Raw genomic sequence first — 26,350 nt, 5'->3', positions numbered from 1 at the left:
CTTTGGTTTATAAATCGACAATTGACAAATCTACATCATCAATTCATTTTGTAAATGGTCGCATTAAATCACTCCACAGTAAAAAAATATCACAAAGAAATTTTTCTTTTTTTAATGGTTCCAAGGATTGAACCCAGGCACTAGGTTGTACTAGGCAAGCTCCAGCCCCAGTCCAAGAATTTTTTTTTTTTGCAGTGCTGGGGATTGAACCCAGGGCCTTGTGCTTGCAAGGCAAGCACTCTACCAGCTGAGCTACCTCCCCGGCTCAGCCCAAGAATTTTTTAACCAAACTGAGTCTACTAGCAGTTGTGCTTCCATTGATTGAGATTTTATTAAAGGGATAAACAGGTAACTAATTTAATATCTAATTGGCATGTCTTAAATTTCATCATAATAAATTTCAGAATATCTCAAAAGTTTTATTTTATTAAAGAATCAAAACGACAGGGATTACTAAAAACCCTAAGATACTACATGTCTGCATATTCATTGACTTATTAGCAAAATGAAGAACGACACAAAAACTACAGGGTACTTTGGGGGCAAATCAGAAAGGAGGAACCCCATTCTTAATCTGTACAGGGGAAAAAAAAGTCATAATATGTCCATTGAATTGTCATATTTTCTTTCTAAATTTTGTAGTTGTACAAAATGGACATCATGCCTTTGTTTTGTTTTTATTTTTTTTAATGTGGTGCAAAGGATGGAACCCAGTGCCTCACAAATGCCAGGCAAGTGCTCTGCCACTGAGTTACAACCCAGTCCCTCTCACATTTTTGAAACAAGATATTCTTCTGCTATCTTCCTGAAAACTATCACGATAAATATACACACCTAGGGCATGGCGGGCACTCTCAGTTGGGGTGCCAAGTGAGGGCACAGCCCGCCAGCCAAGTGTGGCAGTCTTCCTCTTGTACAGTTTCCAAAAGAGGCAAAGGCTGTACGGCCAAATTCACTTCAAAATTGACAGAACTAACCAAATTCTCACCCGTTATGGAAATCTCCCAGGTTGAATTTTACTTCAAGATTCCATCGCCAGACCTCAGTTATAAACCAACTGGGATGCCCTCCACTCTCAGTGGAAGGGAATTCCACCAAGGCCAGGGGAAGCAGCATGGAGCTCCTCCCTGGCCAATGGGCTGGGAACTCTTACTTCTCAACCAATCAGGATTTTAAGCACCCCCTGACTGTCCAATCAGGATTTCAAGCCCCACTGACTGTCCAATCAGGATTTTAAGTCCCCCCTGACTGTCTACTATGTTATCTCCTGACTAAACTCCTTTGGGACACAGAGAGCTCACTAGAAAGAATTCACTGAATGGCAACGTACCTGATATTCAATAAACAGATTTTAAAATTTGGACACACAAGAACCTCCCAAGAGCAGGGGCAGGTATCTGAAAAGCAAGCCGGCGAGGAACGGAAGGACGCTAACAGAACTAAGCGAAAGTCTTAGCTCCATGTACACTTGTATCGGCGGATCTTTCCTCTTACCCCGGGCTGTTTCATTTTCTGAATGGCAAACTTGAGCAGGTAGGACAGCTGTTCAATGGTGAGCATTGTCATGGCTTTGCTCTGGGTCTCGATGCACTCTGCTACTGTAATCTTCTACGAGTCAAAAATCACACACACATCCGGTTAGAAAAAAGAAAACCACCAGCCCCGGGGTTCATTCTCCTTCTACATTTTTTTTTTTTTTAAACACACACATAAAAAGCGATTCCCATCTAAAACAGACTAGTTGTTTCCCTTGGCAAGGGCTCTGATCTCCTAGACCATAATGTACTGGATCTGTGGGTAGACCCACTGATTACAAGGAAGTGTTTCTAGCTCAGGGAGACAACAGGATCCGGGGAAGGTACGGGGAGATGGGAGTCTGGAAAAGGGTCCTTATCACAACCTTGGTTCTCAAGCAAGGGATGTGAAAGGGAAGGTCACCAATGCATTCAGGGTGATCTCCCAAGATGAACTGCCATCAGCTGCTCATCTTGAGCCTCTTGAGGCTCTGAGCTACTGTGCAGGACACGGGCCCAGCACCATCTCAACGATGACATCGCAGACGGCAAGAGACAGGGCTCCCTGCAGGAAGAATCTGGAGGTGGGAGTGGATTGATAATAAACAGGACCTCGTTCTCCATCAGCACTGATGTAAACCCACTTGGGATTTGTGGGCAAACTTCCAAAGGGGCAGAGTCTACTTGTCTATTCCCACCGGGAAGAGATGTCAAATAAGGAAAAGTCCCATCAAAGAGGAGAGAGAGAAATGATGGAAAGCGGATTCTGCCATGGGAATGTGACAGCATATCTCAGGGATTCAGAAGATCCGTGTACTGGCCAGCAACACCGATTTCACATGTCATGAAATGCTGCTCAACCATCTGTGAAAAGAGAGCTGAGAAGTCTTCTTCGATGAGTTTGGACTATTTCCATTCTTCACATCTCTGGGAACTCTCAGATGTGTCTGGCTGGCTGCTGAGGACAAGGACCACTGAAGAGTCACTAGGAAGCTGGAAAGGGTGCATGACGACACAGCTAACCGCTTGGCTACTACAGCCTGAACTGTGTTGTTCAGGAGTCTGCCTTCCTGGCTGACCCTGGAAGAGAGTCAGCCCTGGAGCGTGCACGCAGAACTCCTGCTTCTTTGAATTCCAGTGTGTTGCCAGGTTCCACCCAAGGAGAACACTTGGGTTACCTGCCCAACCGTCCCTCACTGCTTCCCACCCCCTGCTCCTTCCTCCAGCTGACACTGCCTGGCTCCCACAACACAGGAAGTGCTACAGCAAGCATTTTCAAGCTCCTTTCGCACAGGAACTAGGGATCTGAAGCTCACCATTGAGGCCAGGGCAAATCGGCTAGAGAGTTAGGATAAAATGCTTCTGCTTGTTGATAAGAGATGCAAGAAGAGCTTTCCTCTTAGAGGACTTTGTCTGCCCACACAGGCCACTGGAACCCCAAGCAGCCACCTGATGGCCTCGCGGGGGACACACTGTCCCAGGATGAGGGGGACCGCTGGGGCTGGCCCTGTCTCTGGGCTCTTCCCACATGTGATGACAACAAACCCCCATTGTTTCAGGCACCTCCCAAAGAGGCGTCCCCAGCAGAGGAAGCAGCCCACCGAAGCCACTACCTGTTCTGCAACCTGATGAAACAACTGGGACAAGAGGAAACGGGTGGAGGCCCAGGTCTCACGCTGATGCCGCCGAGCAAGATCCAGCTCCGGACATGGCGGGCAAGCGCAGCCCACCTGGCTCTCCACGGGCAAAGCACCCCCGGGAACAGCACCCTTCCAGCCCCCGCCGTCACCACTCCGATGCCAGGTCACGTTCTGTCCACCTATTTTCTGTTCTCCTTCCCTGCACAGAAGTGGTTCCAGAGGCACCGTCCTGTCACTTGCGTTCTTTTCTGCAGAAGCCACCCGGGCAGACCCTCCACTGCACACCAGAAAGCGTCTTCATCTGAGACCTCATGCCAACATGCCTTGGAATCCAAGAGACAACTACACTAAATGACAGTTAGATGACACTCTTCTTTTTGGCCTTCGAAAGCATCCTTGTCAGGAGTTGCCAAGAACAGAAGCCGCCTCAGAACCAAGCAAGTCCTAGTAACTGGCCTAACAGGGAGTGAGTAGCCCGGGCTGTCTTCACCCTGCCCTGGACCCTGCGCAGGTTGCTCCCTCCACCTGCAAGTTGCCCCCAGACGGCTGCAGGGCCCACTTCCGTCCAGTCTTTCTCAAGCCTCAGGGGCCTTCCAGGGACACCCTGCAGCTCCTGAATTTCCTACTCCCCATCTTCAATTTGGACTTTTCTTCAACCTCATTATTAGGAACTTTTATTTTTATTTTTGTTCTTTTCTGCTAAAAAGAATATGATCCGTGCCTGTTTGGGGGCACTAGCGGATCCCCCTTGAGAAACACTTGTTGCATGAAAGAATGAATCAGAAGGTCACCGCTCAGAGCACAGGACCAAAACCGGTCTCCCCAGGTCAGCTGCTGCTGCTGGTCCCAGGATGCAGCAGGATGCATCCAAGAAAGGGAGAAGCTGGCTGGCAGATCTTTTCCAACTGGGTGAACTGTTAAGGATTTAAAAGTTAACGTGTAAGACGCTCACTATAGAAGAAGCAAAGAGAGCTGCAGATCTCAAAGAGAATCAAAGACTCAAGAAGAACCAAAAACAATATTCCACGTGATCTTTTCTCCAAGAGTTGCAGGATGGCAAGCAGCACAGGTGCCGGTCCAAAATGCGGGTGGCCAGGATAGAGCAGGGGGCAGGGAAGAAACTTCTCTTTTCCCTTTATCTGAATTATTCGAAAATTTATAAGTCAAAGGAAGAAAGAGAAAAGAGAGGAAACGAAGCAGGTAATGTATTCATTCGTTGGGAACTAACCTCACATTCAGGACAAAACCAGTCCCCCTCTGGTTCCGATGTCAGTCTCAGACACTTAGCGTGATAAACCCGGGGACAGAGCTCACAGCAAAGGACTTGGCCTTCCCGGTGACAAACCCAGCAGTAGAAATCATTCCGTCCATCCTGCGGTACAACATCAACAGGGTCTGTGGTGAGTGGCTGCTTCATATAGTAAAACGGACCATGTCTTAGTTCTGACTGAAATGTAGGCAAGAAAGACAGGTTTGGTTTCAAAACAAATGTGCATTCTCAACAGGAATTTGAACAAGTACATCAACAACAACACAAGAAAATTACAGCATTTCACACATCTGCTAAAGAGTCACGCTAGCTGGAGTTACTCCACTACGCAGGACATTAGCAGGTCATTACGTGCTATGATTTTTTTTCCCCTCCCTCCCATTTTAAAAGGCCATAGACTGAACGCTAATATCTCAGAGTCACTAGGCGGCCCTCGCATACCTGGGTTCAAATTTTAACTACCGCTAACCAGACGCATGACCTTGGACATGTCTCCCACTGCTGGGTCTCAGTTTTCTCATCTGTAAATTGAAGGTGAGGGCACCTAACTTCATGGGATTATACAGTGTTAGATGAGAGGCCATAAGGTGTGCATTTAACACAGAGCCACCATTACCAATGCTGCTACCGAGGTCAAGAGCCCAACGTATAAAAAAAAAAAAAAAAAAAAAAAAAAAAGAGCCCAACGTATTCAAGTTCACATTTACAAAGCCAACAGAGGGTGGTCATGTGGCCTGGGATCCTTCACCCCGTAGGCACTTGGAGATCTCAGCAATTGGATTTGAGTTACCAAAAAATGATCTTCCATTTTCAGAGCCGCCCCCCAATGCACAAAGTACTCTTGAACCAACGAGAGCCTTCCTAAAGCAACGTATCTTGAACACTTTAGGTCCCTGGAGTTCCCAGGGAGCCACACTCTTCATGACAAACAACACAGGAAGGAAATGGGTGGTAGAATCATGGTCGCCAGGCCTCTTCCCATCCCACAACGTCAGGAGAAATGTTCCTCCAGTGAGGTTTTCTAGAATACAGCAAAGCCATACTCCAAACGCATAAAATCACTCAGAAGAAACTCGTTAGAACTCTACCATGGAATCTGTTTAAAAACTGTGATAAAGCGTCAAACAGCCTGGTAACTAGCGGTATGATGGAGAAGGCTTGGCACACGCCTATAACCCCAACCCAGGAGGCTGAGGCAGGAGGATCTCAAGTTTGAGGCCAGTCTGGGCAACTCAGGGAGACCCTGTCTCATAATAAAAAATAAAAAGGGATAGGGATGTGATTCAGGGATAAAACACCCCTGGATGCAATGCCCAGTAACACCAATAAATAAATAAACAGTCATATCCCTATTACCTACCTTTCAATAAATATCGCTGTATAACAAGTTTTTTTTTTTTTTTTCCTATCATGGTTTTCCTCCAGAAAGATTTCATACATTAGTTGTTTGATATTATGGATAAGAATCATTTTCCATTACATTTTCTATTTGTAATGTTTATTGTTGGTACATAAAAAAGTTACATTTTTAATACTGACCTCATGTATAAACAGTTCTAATAGTTCTCTGACTGAAAATCCTGTTATTTCTCAGCCACATCAGTCTTGACTGCTCATGTCTAAAACTTTTCCATCACTCTGGGGGATCGTGGGGTTTGCTGCGGGTGCTCTTGTGCAGCGGTGAGGATCAGGACCAGGGCCCCAGCGCTAGGCATGCCGACCGAGCTACGCCCCAGCCTGCTTTCCTTCCTCCAAGGGCGAGGACCTCCAGCACGCTGACACTGCGGGCACCCCGCGTCTTGTCCCTGGCTTCTTCTTGAGGTCTAATGTTGTCACACTGCCTGCTGTTTCTACCCCTCCTTAACCCAGAGCCTCACAGAGCTCATTAGGCAGGTCGTTGTTGATCAGCCTCGCTGGCCCTCCCTGCTCCCAGTCCCCCCCGGGAAAAGGCTGCTTCTAAGAGTGAATGCAGAATTCTTCAGCCCGGTATGATTTCCCTTTCCAGACTCCGCCCACCTCTGAGCGCAGGGCAAGGACTCACGCCTGGGCTCCCTGCAGGCTCTGGTCCCCGGGCTCCACTCGAGACAGCACTCGCTGGGGGGATTCTGATGGTGTGGGGACTTCCCCCCGACGACAAGCTCGGGAACGTTACTTACTGCAAAATGTTGGAAGGGAAAAAACCCTGAGAAGTAGGAAGACGGCTGGAAACCTCACGGGAGGGGGCGAACAGCGCCTGGCGCAGGTTCTCCATCCGCGCGAGCGGCGGGTGGGGTCAGCAGACTGCGGGGGGGCTTCCTGTGCTCCCCAGGCTGTGCGGCTGCGTCCCTGGCAGATGCCAGGACACGCACACATAAAATGGTGACAACCGTGTCTCCAGGCATTGCCACACATTCCCTGGAGGGCAAAAGTGCCCCGGGTTGAAACCACTGGTATAGAAGGTCTGTGTCTGCTGGGAAAATGGGTGGCGGGGTCCTCGGGAGGATCGGGGAGGAGAAGAGGCAAGTTGTACCTATCAAGCAGATGGAGCCGTTTCCACCCCGAGTGGGGTCTCCTGAGGTGCTGGTATGGGTTTGTAAGATAAGTCACATTTGCGATGCCCAACTCCCTTTTAATGAGAGTACACCTGGGCAAGGTGGTGTGCTCCAGCAATGCAGCAATTAGGGAGGCTGAGGCAGGAGGACTGAGTATGAGACCAGCCTCAGAACTTAGCGAGACCCATCTCAAAAAATATGATTTTTTTCTCTTTTTTTTTGTTGTTTTTTGTTTTTTGTTTTGTCTATTGTTCATGCTTTTTCTTATAAACCCTTTGGTCAAGGGCTGACTTTCAATAGATCGCACCAAGGAAGCTACTCTGCTACCTACAAAACCCCGACCCAGAAGCAGGTCATCTACCAGTGGTTTAGTGCCAGGTTCCCCACAAACATGCGTTGCGTGACAGGCGAGAGGTGGTTTCCCAGGGCAAGGGGCTCTCCGCACCGACCTGTCCCAGCATGCGGCAGGACATGCCCCATGCGCAGACACCAGGCGGCCAAAATTGTTTTTTAAAGGGTAGGGACTGGGCGCAGTGGTGAATACCTATAATCCCAGTGGCTGGGGAGGCTGAAACTGGAGGATCATGAGTTCAAAGCCAGTCTTAGCAACTTAGCGAGGCGCTAAGCAACTCAGTGAGACCCTGCCTCTAAATAAAGTACAAAATAGGGCTGGGGATGTGGCTCAGTGGTCAAGGGCCCCTAAATTCAATCCCTGGTAACAAAGAAAAAAAAAAAGTTTGGACCAGGCATTGTGGTGCTGGCCTGCAATCCCTGTGGCTCGGGGAAGCTAAGGCAGGACAATCGAGTTCAAAGTCAGGTCAGCAACTTAACGAGGCCCTAAGCAACTTAGTGAGACCCTGTCTCAAAATAAAACATAAAAAGGGCTGGGGATCTAGCTCAGTGGCTAAATACCCATGGTTCAATTCCCAGTACCAAACAATAATGATGATAATAATACAAGAAGAGTTGTTCAGTTCCAAGTAAAACTGGAAGGATTCAATATGGCAGCTAATCTTTCAACCAGGTCCACTGTCAAATACAAGCCGGGTCTTTTTGTTCTTTTTGGTCTTGTTTTTTTGTTTTCTTGGTGCTGGGGACTGAGCAGAAGCCAGGTTATTGATCCTTCAGCACTAAGTTTCTCTCACGCCCCACCACCCTGGGTGGCTGTCCCTAGGGGATCAGGGCAGCCAGGCTGCTCCCCTCTCCAGATTCCTGGAGCAGCCTGGGGTGCTGAGAAGCAGCCACCTGGTTAATCTCCTTGTCAATCAGATACTTTCCTTATCTGCTGCTGGTAAGTGTTACCTGCTCCATAAAAATAATCCGATAACAAACATGGAACATTTTTAAAAGGAAAAGCAAATCATTTCAGGCAAAATGAGTTATGATTTTCCTCCCCTACGGGAAGCAGCCTGATAGCAAGGCAGACAGGTTACTACCTGTGTTACCATGGGATAATTATAGGTTGTGAGAGAGAATGTTCTATTCTCCTGCCCTTCCACAGCCTGGCATAACCAGACGAGTGGGAAAGACCCATCCATTCACTTCTCAGTGCATGCCAAGAGCGGGCCAACACTTTCTACAAAGGGTTCCACGGGAATGGTAAAAAATCGGTCTCTACTGCAAGTATTTGATTCTGGTCCTGTGGTGCAAAACCACACACAATGCACAAATGGAATGTAGCAGTGTGCCGATAAAACTTTATTTATAAAGTTATTTCTAAAACTTTATTTATAAAAACAAGTTCCTGGCCCATAGGCTGTCGTTGTCAACACCTAGCCTACATCAACCAGAGATTAGGTGCTCTGACTGTGCGCCAGGCCATGGTGTGGTGGATGGGGAGGCCACAGACTCGAACTCCTACAGAGGGCACTCGGGGAGCACAGATGAGTGACAGCAGCTGGATACCAGCTTTTGTCCTGCATTTGGTCAACGCGTGGGTGCTGACTACAAAGTATGCAAGTGCCACACAGCCCTGGAACAACCAAACCCTGGAGTGAGGAAAACTGCATCCACCTGTTAGCGAGTGGGATGGAGGGGAAGGGCAGAGCCCATGCCAACCGTGGGGGCCCCGACAAACGTCTCAGCAGCTAACACACTGCCCAGTCCAAGCAAGGACTTGCGTGAGACGGGCTGGTTTGTGTTTTTGTGGGTTGAGGTTTTTCTATCTTATTTTCTTTTTTGGTGGTGGGGAGGGAACCCAGGGCCTCCTATATGGCAGGCAATTTCTCTACCACTGAGTTACATCCTTAGCCCCAAATAAAAAGTGTTTTAAAGCTCTTCTTAAACTTCCCTTGGGGCTGGGTGTGCCGCAGCACACCTGTAATCCCTGAGGCTTGGGAGGCTGAGGCAGGAGGATCACAAGTTCAAAGCCAGCCTCAGGAATTTAGTGAGGCTCTAAGCAACTTTGTGAGTCCCTGTCTCCAAATAAAATATTTCAAAAGGCTGGGGTGTGGCAACCCTGGGCCCAATCCCCAGTACCAGAAAAATGATTATTATTTTTTTCAATTCCCCCTGGGGTTACACCTCAATAGTAGAACAAATGTTTAGTATGCAGGAGGCCTGGGGTTTGATAAGTACCACCACAAAAAGAAAAAGGGAAGGAAAAAAAGAAGAAAGCCTCCCTCTAAAAGTTCTGAATTCCCAATATGTGAAATTGGACAAAAAGGTCAATGAACTCAACTCACACCTCTTGATTTATATAAATGGTCTCCATCAAAAATGGAAATGTGTGGGTTTTTTTTTTTTTTTTTTTTCCTATAAGGCCTGAATGGCTTTCTTTCCAGAATACTGGAACACAGGAAAAAGAAAAAAAAAAGGAAGAAAAAAAGAAGAAAGAGGTAAAGAACCTTGACATAAGCCAAAAGTCAGAAAACTGTTCATCCCTCTCCCAGACCAGAGGCAGAGGGTTGAGCAGAGCTGACTCCCTGTGACACGGCAGGGAGGGGTGGGGAGTGCGGCCACAGGCCGGCACTGGCCCGGTGTCCACCAGGTTCTGCCCAGCTCTGGCTGTTGCTGGATTCTGCTGAGTGCTACAGTCTAAATGGGTGTGTCTCCCTCAAAATTCCCATGTTGGTATGGGAAGGCGGGGCCTCTGGGCACTAATTAGGTCATGAATGGGCTTAGTGCTCTATCAAGGGGGACAGAGAGACCCTCACCCCTTCTACTTCATGAAGACACAGCGAGAAGCCAGCAGCCTGCAGCCTGGAAGAAGGCCCTCACCAAACACAACCAAGATGGCGCCTGATCTCAGACACCCGGCCTCCAGAAGTGAAACCCGGCTATTGATAAGTGACCCAGTCCATGGTGCTTTGTCACAACAAATTAAAAAGACTAAGACTCTGAGTGTTCATAAGGACCTGAAATGCAAGCTTTTCTTTGAAATCTTAAGGTCCTCAGAGGTTGGTGGCCGACAGGAATCATGACACATTGGTCAAGCACAGCGCTTGGGGAAGGGGAGGGAAGGAGAAGGTAAGTACCCTGCGCCGTGTCTTTTAAGTTCCCTATGAGGAAGACAGCGACGGCATGTGAAGAATATCGGCCGTCCTGCCGGCTTTATATGCTGTTGGGAATTACAGGGTCAAAGGTCAGGAGCGTCTCCCCTTTGCAGTTAAGGTTTTCCACCCTTGCCAATCAAAGTCTCCTGGCCTTCGTGCCCTGGAATTTCAGATCAGAAAAGCAAACGTGCAATCAACCTTATGATGTTCTAGTCCAAACCCCTATTTTATGACATGATTGAAGCCAAAGATAAGCAACCAAGGTGACCACACAGTGAGTCTCCCAGACACCACGGACTGGACGGAGCCCTGGGTCCAAATGGAGCACTTCCCTCCTCTGCGAACACTGGAGAAGACGGGAAACCCGGGCAGGCTGGGGCCCGGTGTCCTTGCCCCTGGCCTGCTGTGGCCCACGGCTGAAGGCTCTCGGCATGCGTGAGCTCCCGCCCTGCGTCAAGCCCTGGGGTGACGCAGCCCTGCACACTGGCTAACTCTCTGAGGCTGTTGGTCCAAATGGGGGGACACCAACTCACAGACACAAGAGGGGGCCTGAGGCTTATGTGCTACCGGAACGCCTGAACACAAGGGTAAGAAGGCAGAGAAGCGAATACCCGAGCGGATTCGCTTCCAGAAGAACCATGAGCCGGTTCTGAGAGAACAGGTGGGGACTCCCACGGCGGCTGTGCGGGTGTGCGTGGCAGAGGGAGGCAGAGGGAAGGACTGCTCCCCGCCGGGAAGGACATCTGCTCCCCAGACTTCTGGGAACTGGTAAGGGAGGGCAGCTCAGGAAGCCGAACGGGGCTGAGGATTGAGGATCCTCTGGCCACCGTTTTCTTTCTGAGTCTTCAGTCTGAGCTATGAGATGGCGCCTGGGTGACCGGAACAGGTCGTCACCAGCGTCTGAGACGTGAGGAGCGATTAAACCTCTGTGTCTTCATCTGTAAAATGGGGACGCACACAGCCCTTCCCAGCAGGTCTGGCATAAACATGACAGATGTCTGCAACCGCGGGTGACACGCGGCAGAGTCTGCTCTGGTGTCATCAGACACTATTTTTACCCCAAATTGAAGTGTACTGAGGACCCACCAGTTTCTCCTCCTCCAGTGGGATCCCTAACTGACCGGGCCTGGGTCATCCAGCACGCAGCGGCAAGCCACAGGCAGCCACATCACTTTAACAAAAGGAAAAGCCAAGTTCCGCCATCAGACTGGTCAATCTCGAGGGCTCAAGAGCCACACGTGGCTCGTGCAGACAGCAGGCAGCAGGGATCTAGAACGCTTCCACAGAAACGGCCTGCTTCCCGGATCAGATGTGAAATTATTATTCTTGGGACACAGCCTAGCCTAGCTTTTCATTTCTGCTGTTGCTATTTGTGTGCCTGAGCTCAACGAGTCCTCCTCACGGCCCGGCACCATGATCCCCATTTCAGTAAATGAGGAAACTCGACACAAGGAGGTTAACTTGCCCACAGCCACGGCGCGGAGGGCAGAGCTGGCAATTCGCTCTATAATTTTGAGAGTGAAAATAGACTTGTGCTCAGACACACACACCTCTCCCTGGCCTGGACACTGAACTGCTGCTAGGTCTCTTCCCGTGAAAGCCACAACCTCGTCTGATGCCATCGTCAATCCCCAGGGCCCACTCCAGTACTAGAAAGGGACTCGATAGTTGAGGGGGTCACCAGGAACCTGCTGAAGAACATGTGACACACAAGAACACGTGACCTCACGGTCCAGAGGGGACAGACCCGTTCCACCACTGAGTCCACCCAAGGGCTCTCACTTTTCTATCCAGAATATCGAACATCTGAGAATGTTAAAGCTAGAAGGCTCCTTAGATGAGCCAAGATGGTGAACAGACTTTTCCAGCTACTGACAGTCCCATCAGCCAGGGGAGGGTGGAGCCTGTGCGCAGGAAGGGAGGGTGACCTGGGGCCATGCCTCTTACCAGGGGCCTCAACCCTTCATTTTACAGATGAGAAAGAGACTGGCAGGGAGCCGTGTTGCCCAGCGCTGGTCAGCAGGGGAAAATCCTCAGGCTGCCCGGGGAAACAGGCCTAGGAGTACGAGAAAAGGAACCAAGGAAAAGCCCCAACCCCGCTAAAGAACAATATCCTCGTCTCCTCTGGGTCACTGCTCTGTCCCCAAACAGATCTGAAAACCTGGAAATCTTCAAACAGGCCCTTTCTGAGCTGCCCTTTCTGTACATGCAAATGACTGGCAGGCCAGGGCAGCTTGCTGAATAAACGCCAGGACCCGGCTCTGCAGAGCCCGGAGCGCTGCCGCCCCTGGCCCGGCCCAATGGCCGGGGCCCCGCTGCCTCGCCGCGCCCAGCGGCGGCCTTACCTGCTCCTTGCTGTTACTGCTCAGTAAGCCCGGCTTCTTTTTCTTTTTAATGGGGCTTGTGGAGGTGTCCTGTGGCGAGTGGCCATTGGAAGAATGTGGCGGGCTGGGGAACTTCCTTTTCTGGGCTGCTCTGTCTGCGGAACCAGGATCTGAAAGAGACGCACGGGACCACACATTTACAGCAGTCGGGGCGGCCTGGCTCCCCCGGAGCGTGTGAGTGTGACGAAGTGCACTCTGTCCCCAAATTCCCAGTGTCATTTGCAGGTAAACCCCTCTTCCTGGAATACGCCTGCTCCCCTTTCCATTGCCTGAGAGGTCAGGCTCCTTCGGCCTGCGTGACGGGCTTTGTTGTGGTGGCGGTACTGCGGATTGAACCCAGGAGCACTCTGCCGCTATGTCCCCATCCCTTTTTTAAATTTTTATCTTGAGCCAGGTGCAGTGGTGCACACCTGTAATCCCAGTGGTTTGGGAGGCTGAGGCAGGAGGATTGCGAGTTCAAAGCCAGCCTCAGCAACTTAGCAAGGTCCTAGGTAACTCCGTGAGACCCTGTCTCTAAATAAAGTACAAAAGAGGGCTGGGGATGTGGCTCAGTAGACAAGTGCCCCTGAGTTCAATCCATAGTACCCCAAAAAAAAAAAAAAAGATTTTATCTTGAGACAGAGTCTTACACAGGCTAACCTTGAACTTGTGATCCTCCTGCCTCAGCGACCCAAGGAGCTGGAATTACAGGCATGAACCACCACACCCCGCTCCTTGATTGGTTGCCAAAACAAAAAATTCAGGGCCCACAGGCCCTCATGACACCAGATAAAGCTGAATAACCATCGCCCTGGTTTGGGTGGGAACGTGTCCTCCGTCTTGCCACACTCGGCTCCCTTCCCAACAGTGCCCCTGTTGACAGGACCATGACTGAGCTCCTAAGAGCCGTCACATAGGCACCCGCATTGCTCTTATGGCCAAGAATTTCTTTTCCACACCCACAAAGATGGCAAATCAGGAAACAATGAAAGGCAGGTCACCAAGGCCGCACACAGGGGAACGAAGGCACCCACGCTCTGTACAGGAGAGGACACCACCCTTCATGTCCGTTAAGCTAACAAAGCAGAACTGCGTAAAAAGAATAAACCCGTCCCTCGGGAAGTCCTCCCAGCCGCTCAGCAGTGGACAGTCTATTTGAGACCTTCGTCCAAAGAAATCAATACAAATTACATTTTCATTGATTCTCACCTGAAAAATACCAACCCGCTCTCATCAAACCACCCTCATTTCCCGCCTCCCAGCATCTCATCTAAACCTTCTTTGACCGCCATCCACTCGATCTTCACCTGCAAGGACCGGAGTCCGTCCCGTACCCCAAGGTGGTCTCCTCAGCTTATGGACAGCAGGGGCAGGGCTGGGTGCACCTGACATCCTGAAGAACGGAGGCCACAGACACCAGGAGAGCAGAGAGCACACCAAGGGCACCCGGGTGGGATGGGATGTGCAGGGCAGGAAGAGGACGATCCCCAAATGGTTCCTCCTCCAGCTGTACCACAGGCAAGTCTCCACACGCACAAATACCTGTGCATCCACATCTCCCGTCTGCAGAGGGAGGCGGACCAGTCCAACGCCACCATATGCAAGACCGCCCTTTGGACGGGAAGGAGAGGCAGCCTCTGGGGATGCCCAGGCCTGACAGGCCTCTCTTGCCTCAGCAGCAGGCCCCCAGAAAGTTCTGACAAATGACCAGCAGACCCAGCCCTGGTGGAAATTCGATGCTAACCGGAGGCATCTTGAGGGTGAAGACCCCAGGGCCTGGGGAGCATCCCACAGACACCCAAGTGGAGGCCCAGGGAGCCCCAAGGGTTGCCCCCCAAGGCACAAGAGCTAGTTAGTGAGAAAGCCCACTAAAAAGACACAGCCTGGGATAGGCACCGTCCCCAGAGAAAACGTCTTTCCCAGAAGGGCCACTTCCCTGTCTGATGGGAAGGTTCACTTTCTCCACGCAGCCTGACTCAACAGGCTCCTCCGGGAAGCCATTCAATAAACAGAGTCTCGGAGCAGAGCAGACACAAGAGGGTCCAAGCCCAGAACTGGAAACGAATTACATGTCCACAAACAAACAGCCAGTCTACAAGTGAAATGGAGTGATCCAGCCCTTAAGAAAGATGAGGCAGCCGGGCAACGCGCCCCACACCTGCAGTCCAGCAGCTCGGAGGCCGAGGCAGGAGGATGGCGAGCTCAAGACCAGCCTGCGCAACTCAGTGAGACCCTGTCTCAAAGAAAAAAATGAAAAGGCCCAGGGATGTGTGCGGTTCTGGTGTGCTCCCCAGGACTGCAAAAACAAGGAATCACAGGGCACCTCCCCAGGAACGGATGACCTCCCAGCTTCGGTGCCTATTGCCAAAGCAACATGTACCCAGCACCATTAATGGACCCATAAAAGATGTAACATGTACATCAGTCCTTGAACACTCCTGCTTGAACACAGAAGTACAGCCGGGCTCTACAGGGGGGCAGGTGGCTGCCTTGGAAGGAGATCTGTAGGGAGTGAGGAGAGATTATCTTTCCCTGTATACCTCTGTGTATTGTATTCACTATGTGCCTGGATGACTTTATCAAAATAAGGAAAATTGAAAGTATTTATAAAGTTCAGTTTCACATTAAAAAAAAAAAAAAAAAAAGCAGCAGGTGTGAACCAAAGTCCCTAATTAACAGAACAGGAGGCCCAATAGGAGGATAAAAAACGTCCCAGCTAGATGAAGTTGGGACTGGATCCCTACAGGCTTGAAGACCACAAGAAGGAGCTTGGGGTTTGCTCTACATGAATCTGATACACCGCAATAACTCTGCTCCAGTGTCAGAGTATAAATTTTTTTTTTTTTTTTTTTGGTACTGGGGATCGAACTCAGGGCCTTGTGCTTGTGAGGCGAGCACTCTACCAGCTGAGCTATCTCCCCAGCCCGAGTATAAATGTTTTAAGAAAGCTGTTTTGAGTCAGGTGTAACGGCACACACCCGTAATCCCAGCAACTCAGGAGGCAGAGGCAGGAGGATCTCAAGTTCAAGGCCAGCCTCCGCAACTTAGCAAGACCTTATCTCAAAATAAAAAATAAAAAGGGCTGGGGTGTAGCTCAGTGGTAAAGCAGGCCTGGGTTCAATCCCCAGCATCGCAAAACACACACAGAGAAAGCAATCGGGCAAAGGCTCTGGTTTGTACATTTCTGAGCAGATTCAGGGAGAAGAAAGACTCTCCAATGGGACAGTGAGGAAGGGCATGGAGAGGGGAAAAACCAGGGTGTTTCCAGTGTTTCTCAACCGGACTTTGGAAGGGACAGCTCTTCCTCGCTGCAAGGACCACCTCGACACTGCCACTCATTTCCATTAGAACCCCAGACACCCAGGGTACGGCCCTCAGCTCAGCTCAGCCCAGCCCAGCCCAGCCCAGCCCAGCCGTGCTCAGATGACCCTAAGGCCAGGACAGCACCAGCTCCTCCTGGCACCGTTATCTCTGTGGCTGAGGTCCCCCAGGGCGATGGTCCCCCAGGGCGATGGTCCCCCAGGGCGATGGCAACCGGCAGCAGCAGCACCTGAGAATATACTAGAATGCAAATTCTTGGGCCCTGCCTGGATCTAGAGAGTCAGAAACAAGAGGGAGAGGGCCCAGCCCCCTCTCTCTACAGGACGCCCAGGGACTGGGATGCACCCAGTTTGAGAAGCTCTTGGGTGTGTGTCTGGGGTGGACCGTGAGGTCTCGTGTCTGGGGACGCGCGCTCCAGAGTGCTGAGCCGTCTCCTTCACTTGCTGGGACTCCGTGAACAGAAGCCCAGCGAGGCCACCAGGCTGGAAAATGAGGCTAAATCAGAAAGAACCCTGCGCAAGCGTCTTTACCTCTCAGGGCCTCAGTGCCTCGTCTGCAAAATGGGAAAAGAAGGAAAGAAAGGGACCCAAGTAGAAGTTCTGGCCTGGAGTCCACGTCAGCACTGGGGGACCGTGAATCATGGGGCAGCTTTCTGCACGTGGACACGGCTTCCTGGGCAGAGGGCCCACAGCCTACTCAGGCTTCTCAGAGGTGACCCAGAGATAGAGACCACAGGGCCAGAAGATCTCCAAGTCCCTCGAATTCAAAGTCCTTTAATTCCAGGGGTAAGAGTCAAAACAACACCGGAAATTAATATTCTCATCAACCACCTAGAGCGACCAACGCGGGTGTGCCCAAGCCCACCAGGACACAAAAGGGGAAACAGAGGTCCTGCACAGCGCAAGGACAGGTCTGGACCAGGGTCACCCGCAATGAAGAGTGTTCCTAGCCTTCATCTCGGTAGAACATAAAAACCCCAATGGTCTGCTGTCACAAACACCCCAATTCCCCCCGGAGTTAATGAGAGTTCAGTGGCTGTATCCAAGGGGCAGAAATTTAATAGCCTCCAAACAACAGAGCCATCTGTCAGCAGCAGGGCCGTCCACGGCTCGCAGGCAGAGGTACCGGGAAATACCGCGGGGCTCTGCCTCCTCAGGGGCGGGAGATGGCGGGTCAGCTCTGACTCAAGCCCTCGGCGGGGAACAGGCCTCTGGTGGTGCCAGCGTGGTGGCAGAAACCTGGCTGTTGTCATGGTAACGAAGCCACCACAAGGACCTTTTCCAGAAAGCTGAGTCAAATTTTTTTTTTCTCCTTTAATGATTTAATTCTGACGAGGCCGTATTGCTAAGCACATTTCATCTGTGAACTTGGAACGATGACAAACAGTCACTTCAGACTGCAGCTGGGGGACAGGGTCACCTTTGATCTGAAGGGATTCTTCCTTTTGTTTTGGGACACTTTCTCTGGGTTAGTGAGACCCGTGACTCTATGGGGTTGGCCCACCAGCAACCTCTGCCTCCCCACTCCCCAAAAATAGGTCTGGCCCTGGGTGGGATCCCGTGGGTGCGCGGCCTGGGAACGGGGCAAGGAGAGCAGGGAGCCTTCCTCAGATCCGCAGGGTCTCCTGGGTGCCAAGCGTGGGGCAGAGCCTTCCCAAACCTGCCCTGGGAGCCACCAAAAATGATCCCGCACGGCACTTCCTGACCGTCCCATGACTTGAGGGAATCCATCCTTCGAGCTGACCGGGCCTCTGAGCTTTCCTGAGCCACAGGTATTAACAGCAAAGACTGTCCTTTGTCACATGCGATCAGCAAGCGCTGTTCAGAATGCTTCCCTGTGGTGCCCTCCAGGTCACCTGCCCAAGAAGGCACAGCTGCTGAGTGGCGGGCTGGGGACTGCGCCCAGGCCGCATGCTGACTCTGAGGCCCAGGTCCCAACCCCGCGCCGCAGGCCTCGCCCCGCAGGGCCTCATCCCCAGCTCTGGGCCCCGATTCCCAGGTCAGGCTCCAGGGCCTAACAGCTCGCTCTCTGCTTTTCTCTCTTTTTCTCAACAGCAGATGGAGCTGGGGGCAGGGAAGGTCCAACAAAGAGTTGCAGGGACTGGGAGGAGGGGGTGTGGCTCGCTGCGAAGAGGCTGGGGCTCCAGGTCGCCTCCCCTCCCTTCCCCATCTCCACCGAGGCCTCCCTGACAGGCCACACCGGGCACCCTGTCCCCCACCCGCATCCCGTGCCTGACTCAGCGCTGGATGTTCTCCTGGGTCTAGGAAACAACACCCACGACAGGGAACCGTCACCTCCCTCCAGGGAAAGGGCTGAAGCGCCAAGGCCAGGCCTCTGTTTCTGTGGGTGTTAAATTTCCTTAACAACGTCTGTGGCAAGTCTGCCGGGGCCTGAATGCAAGGAAAGTGGGACAGCCATGTCCACTGTCCACCTCAGCAGCAGGGGGACAACCTGCGCTGGCAGGGCCCTGGGCAAACTGGAACAAATTGGTCACTTGACACAGTAGTCAGGCACCAGGTCGCAGATGACCAAGACAGGGGGTCAGAAACTGCTCTCTGGCATTAACAGCCCACAGTTCTGTTCTTCCCACAGTGTGACCGTGAGCAAGCTACTCACCCTCTCTGTGCTGTTCTCGAAGATGGAGATAAGCTGCCTGAAGAGTTACCCAAGGATGAGATAAGTTCACTTTGCTCAAACTTTCCGTAGGAGACTTGGCAAAAAGGAAGCCCTGGGTCGAGGAGCTGCCTCAATCACTCTGCCTTTCCTTCCTCCTATCCTCCTCCTCCGCACCGCCACCGCGCCCAAAGCAGAGCCTGCCTTCTCCCAAGCGCACGTTCAATCAACCCCACAGATAGTTCGCAGCTATCGAAAACACCAGTCTATCCGGAAACCGGAATGAGCCGAGGATGCGAATCCTGCATTTCAATCAGACTATAAAAATGCCAGGGTTCCGGGTCCGGGCAGAGAAAGGTCAGAAGGGGCTGTGGCACCAGCTGAGACAGCTGTCAGTGACCACCAGCCCTCTGCACAACCCGCCTCGAACAAGACCACACGCGCTGCCTTCCCAGGAACAGCAAAGTCGACAGCGCTGACCATTCCCAAAGCGTGCGCCCTCCAGAGCCAGGGCAGGCACCCCAGCAGGCCTCCGCTGCAGGAGTCTTGGGGCCTCACCAGGAGTACCTACATCCAAAAGAGGCCAGGAATTGCCTCCTGGCGAGAGCAGGAATTAGGGCGAAGGACGGGGCTGGGGGTAAAACTGGCCCTGGAGCAGAGAATGTCTGAGCCACCAGCACCACGTGAGTCTCAACAGCTCTCCTTGACAATGAACGAGCCCCAGAGCACAGAAACCCACGGAGGACGCGGCGCCTGCCCGCCTGGGCCTGCCAGGACTAGAGGCTGGGCGTCCTCCACGTTCTCCTGCTGCTTCTCAGGATGCCCTCAGTGAAGGGGAGCTCCCTCCCAGAACCAGGAAATGGGCTGAAGGGGAAAACAAGGCCGTGGATAAAAGGGTCCCTCTGGACTTGGGAAAGTGTCCTTTCCCGGGCAGTGCAGGCAGCTCAACACCAAGCAAGCCACGGGCAGGCAGCGCAGGAGGGCACACTTACCAGCCATGGAGGAGGCCTGGCTCCTCAGAGGGCCTGGCCTGGCCTTTCCAAAAGAGACAGAGGCTCGCTCCTCAGACATTCCCGCTTCCGGCTCCTCGGCAGCCTCTCCCAGGGGGAGGAGGAAGAAGCAGAGAGGACAGGCTAAGAGTCACCACTTACCAGGCCAGCCCTGGTCCTGGACGCATTAGGTGGCCTGGTGGGGCAAGAACACCATCACCTCTCTGCAACCAGGCAGTCTGTGGCAGAGACCTGCCTTCACGTCCCAGAGCTTTCGCCTCTAATTTATCACCCTCGACAGCAGCACAGCTAAGCTGAAAGTCCTCAGTGCACTGCACCAAAGAGCCATTTACTGAGGCGAATGTGGATAAATACAAGGAGTCGCGGCTGCTCTGCAGGCCAGAGCGAGGAGAAGGGGCTGGGGTCTGTGGTGTGCACGTTGAACGTGCTTTGGAGTGTTTTAATAACGGCTTCCAATTGTCTTGCGTTCTGATGTGCTTCCTGGAAATGGGAAGGCCGTCCTGGGTGCAGGAGAAGAATCCACCCCTACACAGCCTCTCACAATGCCACCAAAGGGCACGAGCTGAGCTTGCTCCCACCCAGGGAAGAGGGGCTGATTGGAGAGGGATTCGGCGTCCAGCTCTCAGCAGCCTGAGCACCCAGCAACCTCACTTCTCCCTGGGAGCTGGGATGAGGCCCCAGGGACAGAACACAGCAGTGTCCGACCAGGGATTTCCTGGCTGGATGCCGAGCTCAGGGACTTTACCAAGAGGCAGGGCCCAACCCGCTCCAGGAAAGCGCCAGCCCCCACCGCGCTCAGCAGAGCAGGCCCAGGGCGGCCGGCATGATAGTGGCTGAGGGCCGCGGCCTCGCCAGAGGCCAGATCGCACCCGGAATGTGGAGGAACCGGCTGCCTGCGCATTATTCATCCGGGCCGGCCCGCGCCCACGCTGCGGGTTCTGGAAAGCTCAGGTGCAATGTGCAGCCCGGCCAGGGCCAGTGCGGAGCCAAAAAGAGGGCTCTGTGCCGCCTGCGGCTGAAGCCAAGAGTGGGTCTGCGAGGAGGAGGGATAAAGGCGCCTCAGAGGAGGCAGCCGAGGCCGAGGAGCCGCTGGGCAGGGCCGCTCCGCAGGCTTCTCTCCAAGTGCCCTTCTCAAAGGCCTCTCCAAGTCACCTGGTGCGCACCAGGAGACGCTGACACCAGGGAAAAGGGCCGACCCCTCGGGAAGGGAGGGCCCTGGGCGCAGGGCGGGACGCTGAACCCCGGACGGCGCGGGGTGCCAAGACGCCCTCCCACACCTACCGGCGCGGGGGTCACCGGCAGCCCCTGCAGTGCGGCCGGGGAGCAAGACGCGATGCGGCAGTAATGCCCAGCGAGATGCGGAGCGTGGGGGAGGGAGACGCACCCTGTGCTGCCGGGTCAAGACCCTCGGGAACACAGGCCAGCACAGGGCTGAGGTGCGGGAAGAGGGCCAGGCGGGCCCTGGGTCTGCAGAGAGCTAGAACACACTCAGTAAGCACGACTCCTGAATGCTGGACTGAACGCTCCGATACTTTAAAATGGCTGCGGGGACAGGGACAATAGGATTTATGGAGCACTCACTACATGCCAGGTGCTGTCCTGGCCATGGGCCACGTCTGTGTCCCCAGTAACTGGTATACAGTAGGAGCTCAGGGCAGCCCTCACCCCAACCTCCCGTCAATCCAGGGCCACACTAAATGTTGAATGTTCAAAACAGTGCAGGGCAGTGTTGGTAGTCAGAACTCAACTTGGTAGTCACAGCCGGGCAGAGAGAGGGGCTGCTACTGGCACGTGGTGGACAGAGACCAGGGGTGCTGCTAAACACCCCACAGATGGCCCACAACGGTGATCAGGTCCAAAATGTCCACTGTGCGCTATCAAGAACCTCCCCGTGAGCTAGCGGGAGAGGAGCCCCGACCCTGAGTAAATCAGCCACCGCTGCAGCCTGTGCTAAGGACACCCTGACTCCACCTGCCTTTCAAAGAGAAGAAAACAATAGGAACAGTCACTCAGAGCAACTGAGCAACTTCCAGACACCTGGGCCACCAGGGAAAGAAGGCTCTGCCCTCCCGAGAGAACAGCCAGAAACACAAACAGCTGCCTTTTGTTGAGCACTTATTATCTGGGAATCATTTTCTAAACACAAGTATCAATTTATTTCCAACTCACCACAGTTTTGTAAGATGGCAGGTTCTCAGAAGCCCCATTTTATTGATAAGGTAACTGAGGCTCAGAGGAAAAAAGGCCCGTGGTAAAGTAACTAGTAAACTCAAAATGTCTGGTTGCATTCTAGACCAAAAAAAAAAAAAAAAAAAAAAAAAATCAGACAAGAACCTAAACGAAAAAAAAAAAAAAAAACCTAAACGAGAAACATCAAGAATATGTGATTATGTACTGGGAGGAAGGAATCGCCAGCGAAATACTTCCCTATTTTCTTTTTGTCCAGAGCTCAGAAGCTACTTTAGGAATACTCCCATCCCAGGGCGCAGGGAGTGTGCTGACTCAGGCCTGTCATCCCAGGGAATCAGGAGGCTAAGGCGGGAGGACTGTAAGTTGGAGGCCAGCCTGGGCAAATTAGCAAGACCCTGTCTCAAAATAAGAAGGGATGGGAAAGAAAGCTTGCCTGGAATGTGCACGACCCTGGGTTTGATCCCCAGTACTGGAAGGCAGGCAGGCAGGCAGGCAAGTCCAACCCTGCAGGCTCAGGGTGCCCGGTCTTTACCAAGCCCAGCACCTACAAGGTGCTCTGCGAAGGGTTCTCCTGCCCCCCACCACTTCTGTCACTCAGCCCAACCTTCACAGCTGCTGCCGTGGTGCAAGCCCATGACCACCCGCCGGCTGGTCTGCTTGCTTAACAAGACTGGGCACTGAACGAGGCAGGGCATACCCTGCTTCCTCGTCCTCTGCAAGCCTCTTATCGAGACCTAGTGTCCTCAGCGAGCAGCCCTGCTCACCTCTGTTCTTCACTCACTCAGCTCCAACCTCAGTGGCCTCCTTCCTGCTGCTCAGACAAGCCAGTCCCATTTGCACAAAGATGGACGTCTATCTAGAATGTTCTATGCAATCTTTTCCATGGTGGCCAACTTCAACTCTGGGCTCAAATATCGGCTCCCCAGAGAGACCTTCCCTGCCACCCGGTCTCCAGTCTCCTCATCTTATTATCCTGAAGTCATGGGGCTTCCCCTCGGTAGCCATTCTCACTGAGATCTATCAAGTTATTTTCTGCCAGGCACAGTGGCACAGTCTGTAATCCCAGCTGCTCGGGAGGCAGAGGCAGGAGGATCGCAAGTTCAAAGCCAACCTCAGCAACTTAGCAAGGCCCTAAGCAATTTAGTGAGACCCTGTCTCAAAATAAAAAATAAAAAGGGCTGGGGTGTGACTCAGTGGTTAAGCACCCTTGGGTTCAATCCCTGGGAACATAAAATTTTTTTTTTTAAAAGTGCTTTTCCTCCTTGCCAGCTCCCTTGCTCCCTGTCTCCTCCTGACTGTGAGTTCCACCTCAGCATGCCTGTCCTCTGCCGCAGCTCAGTGTTGGGCATACAGCCTGGCCAAGGTGCCCCCAAACACAGCTGGACCATGACCGGAATGGACAACAGCGCCGGGTTAGCCAGGACCAGAGGGGCGCAAATCCAGAAGCAGCAGGGATGTGGAGCCAACAACAGGGACCAATTTACAAGAGAGAGCCCGGGCCATTCCAGGGCCCAAAAGGGACCTGAGAACAGGAAATTCCCCTTTCAACAGGTACAGAGCCATCCTGACCTCAACAGGCCCATTTCCCCTAAGGGAAAGGGATTAAGTGAGGATTTATACCCTGAATGTGACAGGGTCTGCTCTAAACACAATTGCTGAAAAGCAGGTGGGGGACCCGTGAAGCCTCTGGCCACCCATTTCCTACTCATCCCACCTCCTGGGGAGAGCTATTGTTCTGGAGTCACTGGTCAGTAGAAAAACAGAAGTGACCTTCCCTGGGCCCCAGCTGAGCTGGCCTCTGTGCCCTTTGTCCTAGGGGCCTGTTAAGTCTGAAGATCTCTGGAGGGTCACCCCCCAGGCCTCAGCCACTCTGGGATTGTCCAGTTCTGCACCTGCACTGTGAAGCCAGGCTCATCAGGCAGGCCCTGGGCCCCCTGCGCAACGGCAAGTCCATCGCGGCCTCTCAAGTTCTCACCCCGCTCGGGCCCAAGGGGCAGGAGTGGAGAAGTCAGGGCTCCCTCTCCTGCCTCCGTCCAGCTTCCCCAGCCTGTCCAAGCATCTGTGGCCCCCAGGCTTAGTCTAGATTCCAAAAATGCCCACCTACCTACCACATGGCCTCAGATCTTCCCAGCTACACTATTTCCGGGCCCACAAAATGGCCACCCGGTTTGAAAGATGGTCCCCAAACACTGAAGTGCCAAGGGGGGAATTACAAGAGGCTCACTAGGGAGGAGGAGATGACAAATCAGGTCAGCCTAGGAAGGAAGAGAGACCCATCTACAGTAATGGAGGGAACCAGGGATCTAGAAGGACAGCCACCACTGGTCAGTTGGTCCAGGGGGACCACCAGCAGAGGCCCGGGCCAGAGGTGGCCAACATGGGCATCCACAGACTGAATACAGTCCGCCCACCGATGGGCATTACTTTTATAAAATTCTGAGTCCGTTGGCAGTATTTTAAATTGGCAGCTGGGCACGGTGGCACAGGCCTATAATCCCAGGGACTCAGGAGGCAGACCAAGGCCAGTCTTAGCCTCTTAGCAAGACCCTCAGCAACTTATTGAGACCCTGTCTCAAAATAAAAAAGGCCGGGGAGGTAGCTCAATGGGAAAGCAACCCTGGGTTAGATCCCCAGTACCAAAAATAAATAATTAATCGGTTTGATTTTTAAAAATTAGGGGTGCAGCTCAGGATAAACCACCAGACTAGCAGGTGTGAGACCCTGGGGTTCAATCCCCAGTACCGCAAAAAAAAAAAAAAAAAAAAAAAGCAAAACTGAATTTTAAAAACCAGATTTCTTCCTAAAGAATCAGGTGAAATCAAATCAAAATATCAGGCCCCGCAGGGCCCTCTCTTCCATTCGAACACTCGCCCAGGCTGCTCCTCAGGCGGAAGGCTAGACTCCCTGGTGGGCACAGTCCTCGCTCTTCTTACCTTCCAGGTAATTACGCTAACCTTGAGAATCCCTCCCAGGACAGGGGAAGAGGAGGAAAGAGAAGGGAGAGGAAAGAGAGGGATGGGGGAGACAGGGGCCGGGGAAGAAAGTTCTAGAAAGTTCAACCTCCTCAGAATGGCTTTGTTTATATTCGTATAATCATGGGGGGGGGGGGTCCAGATAGAAGCATACCAGGCTATTAACACTGGTTACCTGCCCAAACAGGGGGCTTAGCTTTTCCTCTGAACAGCTGGACCTGTTGCAAGGAGGTACACGATTCTATTGCAATTTGAAAGGACAAATCCAACAGACCATTTTTTCCCTTACAATTAATTTTAGTTCTAAGAAGATACCCTGGTTGAAAAAGAAGTGTGCTCAGCAGCTACTAGGAAGAGATGCACAGCTTGGTCCCCAGGGTGCAGGGACAGAACCACACAGCAGGTGTGGCTTTACGGGAAGCCAGGAAGGCAGTCAGCTCCCCCCCCACCCTGAGGAGCCTGACCCCAGTCAGTGCCAGGGTCCGGCAAAAGGTAGTTTATCAGGACCTGGACAAGAAATGCCAACTTGGGAAGACAGGAAGAGAGGTCTCATCAAGCAAAATGTGAACTCCAGGCCGGTAAGCAGCCCGAGCCGCAGGCCCTGGCTGGCTGGCTGCTCCCACCTACAAGCCCAGCTCACAATAAGCCCATTCACCTTCCAGAGCCGCAGAGGAGGGCAGTCTGACAGCTCCTGCCATAATGCCAGCCCTGTTCTGTGTCCCTCCTGCATCTGCGCTGTCTCCTATGGCAGCCTGGAGCCCCATGGGGCCGCTGTGCACTTGAAGTCTGGCTAGGACCGCTCAGGAAAGAACTCTTATTTTCCACGCTATAAACTTAAATACATAACTGCTATCATGGTGGCCTAGAGAAGCTAGGCTGCCACACTGGCCTAGAGAAGCTCAGTATCAAGACCCGGAATAGGCCTGGCAGACAGGACCCCTCAGAAGTATCTGCCTGGAGGGACCCGGAAGGTGAATTCAAGGCCTAGAGGTGTGGCGATGGACTTGCCTGTCATTCCTCCTTCAGTCTAGCTTGAAATTCCTCAAACCTTTAGTAAGCATGAGCATTTCTGATCAAAGCTGATTCCCTTCATGGGCAATTTAAGGCAGTTTCAAGAGTGATTTTGTGTAAGTCAAGGGCTCATGAGGGAGGACCAGGGTCTCCAGGGATGTGGCGAAAACCAGGGGACAGTGTCCTCGGGGGAGAGCAGCCAGGAAGAGCTGTCAGCAAGGACACATCACAGGACAGACAGGAGGCCAATCTGCAGGGCCCTGCGGTGCTGGGGCAGGCTGGAATCTCTGCCCCGACCAATCAGCAGGAGCCCTTGGAAACAGCAGAGAGTCGGACAACTGGACTTGTTTTCAAAGAAGTCAGCAGAAATATGGTGTCGGGAAGGAAAGAAAGCAGAGGCAAGGGGCCATGTCAAAGAGTA

General features: G+C 52.5%; 1 protein-coding gene across 26 annotated transcripts in view; it reads right to left on the bottom strand.

Annotated features, from left to right (window-relative positions):
- Zmynd8 (zinc finger MYND-type containing 8) overlaps positions 1-26,350 on the bottom strand; it is a 105,692-nt gene that overhangs the window by 60,466 nt on the left and 18,876 nt on the right. For 16 of the 26 annotated variants that reach the window (XM_047535220.1, XM_047535241.1, XM_047535256.1 and 13 more), the window contains 3 exons: positions 12,795-12,943; positions 4,383-4,601; positions 1,495-1,608 (listed from right to left, as the gene is read on the bottom strand). In XM_047535220.1, the coding sequence (XP_047391176.1) occupies positions 1,495-1,608; positions 4,383-4,601; positions 12,795-12,943 (482 nt within the window). Of the gene's footprint in view, positions 1-1,494; positions 1,609-4,382; positions 4,602-12,794; positions 12,944-19,738; positions 19,923-26,350 lie in introns of those variants that run through there. The other 10 variants (XM_047535252.1, XM_047535253.1, XM_047535261.1 and 7 more) reach the window with 4 other exon arrangements.

Source organism: Sciurus carolinensis, chromosome 2 (assembly GCF_902686445.1).
Source record: "Sciurus carolinensis chromosome 2, mSciCar1.2, whole genome shotgun sequence".
Classification (NCBI taxonomy): Eukaryota; Metazoa; Chordata; class Mammalia; order Rodentia; family Sciuridae; genus Sciurus; species Sciurus carolinensis.
The sequence above is the reverse complement of the archived record's forward strand: the minus strand, read 5'-3'. Positions and strand labels throughout refer to the sequence as shown.